At 35.6% G+C, this 5,191-nt stretch overlaps 1 protein-coding gene across 1 annotated transcript; it reads right to left on the bottom strand.

The window, feature by feature from the left end:
- Positions 1–1,213: 1,213 nt before the first annotated feature.
- On the bottom strand, positions 1,214–1,675 carry LOC150030878 (uncharacterized; the record flags this gene model as incomplete). The annotated part of the gene is made up of 1 exon (XM_090309391.1): positions 1,214–1,675. A coding segment is annotated over exon 1 (462 nt), but the record flags the coding sequence as incomplete, so codon positions are not given.
- Between the last annotated feature and the right edge of the window lie 3,516 nt (positions 1,676–5,191).

Raw genomic sequence — 5,191 nt, 5'->3', positions numbered from 1 at the left:
TTTTCAAGAGTTTCAGACTTGTGACTGATTAAGTAATATAGACATATCGAGAGTAATCGTCAATAAAACTGACGAAGTACTGATATCCTCCTCGAGCTTTAATATTCATCAGATCACAAAGGTCTGAATGTATAAGTTCATGAGGTTCTTTGGCACGAAGACCTTTGTCAGAAAAAGATCTTTTTGTCATTTTTCCCTCAAGACATGATTCACATGGAGGTAGGGAACTATCTTCTAACTGATCTAGATGACTGTTTTTTACCAATCTCTCAATCCTGTTGAGATTAATGTGACCAAGCCTGAGGTGCCAAAGATAGACGTTAGGAGAAATTTTCCGCTTTTTATTATGAGTTTCAATTGTTTTAAACTTTTCTATATTTAAAATAGCTTTTGCTTCCGTTGGTTGTAATATGTATAAGTTGTTTGCAAGTCTAGCAGAACAAATATGAACACCTCTTGAATAAACAAACACTTCATCATATTCAAAAGATACACTGTACATATTCTCTAAAAGACAAGAAATAGGGATCAGATTCCTTTTGATCTTAGGTACAAAGAACACATTCTTGAGTAAGATAAAAGAATCTCCAAAAAACAACTTCACATCTCCCACTGCTTCAGCTAAAATGACTTCACCGGTGCCCACCTTGAAAGTCATCTCATATTCAAAAAGTCTTTTCCAAGAACTAGTTTCCTGTAAAAAAGTACAAACATGATTAGTGACGCTTGAATCTAATATCCAGGTAAGGTGAGAATTTTCCACTATACATGTTTCAACAACTAGTAAATCATATTTACCTTGTTTATTCTTTTATGCTTTCTTTTCAGCTAGATATTTTGGGTAATTACACTTCCAATGCCCAACCTCTCCACAATGGAAATATTTTCCCTTGGTAGTTTTGTTTTTGTTTTTCTTCACAGCAGTTTCCTTTTTCCCTTTTCCTTTTTTTTTCATCTGTACGGTTTTATCTTTAGAAGAAGAAGAAGGACCAGCTTTCTTATCATCAACGGGTTTCGTACCAGACATAGACCCTTTGTAAAAAAATTTCGGTTAAGAAATAACATTTATTTCTTTTTCCTTGAGTTTCATCATCGATTGATAATTTTGGAATTCATTCAACAACGTCGTTAAGTTATAAGTGATTTTGTTCATGACAGCATTTGTCCTGAACGGCAGATAGCTCTCAGGAAGAGATTCCAGTATCATGCTCACTTGACTTGTTTCGTCTATCATAGCCCCGTGAGCCTCTGCGATGTTAAAATGGACCATCATGTCAAGAACATATTCTCTCACGTTGGTCTCATCTTTCATACGTGTCACATACACATATTTAATAGCTTCATGTCTAACAGACGATGATGGTTGCCCGAACATCTCCTGTAATGATGCCATGATCTCACAAGTTGTGGGCATGACCTCATGTTTCTTGTTTAGTACATCAGATATAATCACCAAGATATAGGTCTGGGCTTTTTCGTTCGCCCTTACCAACCTATCATAAACATCCTGAAAATTTCGGGTCGTCGTTGAACTGGGAACTAGAGGACACTCTTCCATTAACACAAACCTCAAGTCATCTACTACTAATACTGTATTGATATTTGATTTCCAATTGGAGTAACCCTCTCTGTTAAATTTGTCAGAAGCAAGCAGTTGTATAATCGAGTTCGACATTGCTGAAACATTTTAAACAAATTCTATTAAATATGCATCTAAATCCAATTTAGCAAAACTAATAAAGTATCCAATAAATCTTTATTTATTTGCAACGATACTTAAGTGATTTAGAACAAGTGCTACCGTGGGGCAGTCAAGAATTCCATCACAGAAGCAAGATAGTTCTTGACCAAATACTATTATCTAGAATAACTCATATCCCAATAGTTCTTTTGGTTATCGTTTTCGGTCAAGATCTTTACTAACACTTAGTAATTCTTGTAAGTGTGACCCACCATTTTTAGATCTTATAGAATGGTATGAATATGCTTCCGAGAGAGAAGACAATATCCAAGAAGGAACTATAAGATCCTATTCATTTTACTGAAGCTTAGGTTGTTCTGAATCCTATGTTACAACCTTCTGTAGGGATCGCCATGTGTAACGACTAGCTAGTGTCGCATAACAACGACAACAGGCACAACATAGGAATCTCACGATTCAAACTAATGGAGGAGATCGTAGGACAATGTTGACACATTTCCTTCACCCACTTACTATGAACCACTTCCCTCATTCATCTTATTATTGACCCATGCAAACACTTTCCGTATGGAGCAGTCGAGGTAAAATGGACAAGAAGCCGAGCATGGATCTCATGGTGTGAACTTTTGAGGATGTGATAACTAATAACTATATATCAAATATATTTTTAATCTCCCACTTAAGTGTTTTAAATGTTTGGGTAATTTACTTAGGCATGACAGCTAATTTCATACAACCTAAGTCTAAGTGGTTTATCCAAATATAACTCTTATAATTGGATTTAACCTAAAATGTCTAAGTGATAAACCATTTTATTACCTCACATCACTCACGCAAGCTCATAAAATTAGTTAACAACTCTCAATTGTTCGTTCATAATCCGCAGGTAGGAGGTGTTCCGTAAACCGTCAACTTAAGTACCCCCAACCTTAAATAGGTTTATGAACCGATATGAGTTTGTAACCGTATTTTATAAGGCAACAATCTATTTTAACGATTAAAATTAGTTGTTAACCTAAGTGAGCATGCAGCTGTTCAAAATTTAGACATGCTTAAACATCCACAACATTCAACAAAGGTATCTAATATAACTATTATATTAAACATAACCCTAACATGCATAATATATATTATAACAATTATAACATACTGTCAATGCATGTAACATGCTTCCTACAGTGGGGTTTTAAATCTACATGGCATACTGTATGCATATACATGAATTTATTTAATTATCACATACATCTCATGCATAAACAATTAAATACTAACTGTTATAGTTTTCGTTTTGGCATAAACAAGCAAACGGATAGCTAACTATTACAAACAGCTTCAAAACCATCTTTGAACCACTTGAACCGCTCCAAACCGAACCCAAAACAACTTGAACCAGACCAACACAACCATTTGAGGCTGAACCGGATTGAACCTTTGAGTAAACCGGACAAACCAATTGCTCTCGGTCCAACCTCAATATGCTGCTAAGGCCGATCGTGTAACACCTGGATCCGCAGGGCCTTTTCTCATCTCACTTTACATGAAGCACCTTTCTTTCATTTCTCGTACTTCTACTGTCATCGCTTGGAGTTTTGAGGAAGTACACGATCGCATAGTGTTTCCTAAAACCTGAACGATCGTTTAGCTCTATCGCATAGCACTAGACGATCGTTTAGTTCCATCGCAGTGCAATCGCTTAGCTACATTGCATAGTACCAAACGATCGCATAACACCATCGCCCAGTGCATTCAAGTTGTCGTTTAGTATTCGCTCGCAGCTAAACGATCGCATAGCTCCATCATATAGAACATCATCGCGTCGTATAGCATTTATCTACACGATCGCTTAGCTCCACGATCAAACGAACGCTCAGTTCTATCGCGTAACATTTCATCGCATCGTTTAGTGTGCATCGTTGCTGAACGATCGTATAGTGCCATTGTTTAGCAAAATCAAAGAATCGTTTAGTTCCCACGAAAAAAACTAAACGATCGCGTAATTCTATCGTATAGCAAATGAACGCATCGCTTAGCTCCCGTAGGTACATGATCATTTAACGTTCAACATCACAACGACCAACGCATATTACTAAACGATCGTCTAGCTTTTCTTCTCATCATGTAACATCTGGAGCAAAACGATCGTTTAGCAACTGGTCCTCAGCAATAGATTTAAGCAGAAGCTGAAAAAACTCGAATAGCAGCTCGACCACCTTCGCTTATTTCTTCAATTACATCTTAATTTCAACTCTAATGAGTCCAAATAAACTACAGACTTGCTAACACATAAATGCTCATCAAACAAGAACCAATTAAAAATTTAATTGAGAAATTAAAGAGAATTAAAATGCCAAAACAGAAAAGATAATAGCAGTGCATCAGTTTCATATATCTCATGAAAAAACACCCAACTTGCCAAAATTAGACCGAATTGAAAGCTTAAAAGATGCTCTGATACCAATTGAAAGAGTAAAACAATATGCAGTGGAAGTATCAAGGATCCATAAGCTTTCTAATTCACTATAGCAAAAACTAAAACATACTCTTCACAAAAAGTGGGTTTTATGAACATACCTTTGATGAATACTCCAAGAAAACACCTCTTCAGCTGCTGTCTTCTCTTGTTATCAACGTGAACCACCTCAAAGAATTCCCTACTATTCTCTTGGTTCTTTAGGGAGAGTTGTGGGACTCAAGAACAGCTTGAAGATGTGAAAAAAAAAACAGAGAAACTCACAGCAGCACAGCTGAAGAAGAGCTTCTTCTTCAGAGAAAATTCTTTCGAAATTCTGTGATTATCCCTCTCTCTCCAATAACTCCAATCTTCTTTATATACTAGGATGAACATGCAAGAGATGGAGTGCATGGCTTGTAGCTCATGCTTGGAGAATCAAAGTAGAGAAGATCATGGTTTGTGTGTGAGCATAAAGATGATGGTAATGGAAAATACCCATTTTTCATTTTTTGTGCAACATGCAAAATGATTTTTTCATTTTATTTTTTTAAAAAATGATATTAAATCATTTTAATACAAAATTTAATTTTCTTAAATTAATTTCATAAATTAACTTAAAAAATCAATTAATTTAATATCAAATATTAAATTAATTTTATCACAATAATCATCTTTATATATTTTAAATCATATTTAAATATTTATTCTCTTGTTCCATTTAATTTGAACGTTTCAAATTAATCTCTCAAGCTACCCTAAAGCTTATCCATTTACGAGCTAGTAGGGGGACCTTGCGGACCTACAGATCATGGGCTCCAACGATTCGAGTTTAATCGGCTAAACTCATTAGTCCGATCTAACCCTCATTTGTTAACTAATGGGACACTCCACTATAGCCCATAGTTGAACTCCCCTCACTGTAGATATATTATATCCACTTAATAACCATAATCAGTAAGTCGATCCTTCACAGGTTGTTCGTAATCATAGCTAGGTCAAAAGTACCATTTTACCCCTATGACTACATCTTGTTCTTT

This window comes from Benincasa hispida, unplaced genomic scaffold (genome assembly GCF_027475165.1).
Source record: "Benincasa hispida cultivar pf3 unplaced genomic scaffold, pf3_genome.v1.1 HicScf1608, whole genome shotgun sequence".
Taxonomy (NCBI): Eukaryota; Viridiplantae; Streptophyta; class Magnoliopsida; order Cucurbitales; family Cucurbitaceae; genus Benincasa; species Benincasa hispida.
This window is presented reverse-complemented; position numbering and strand designations above follow the sequence as displayed.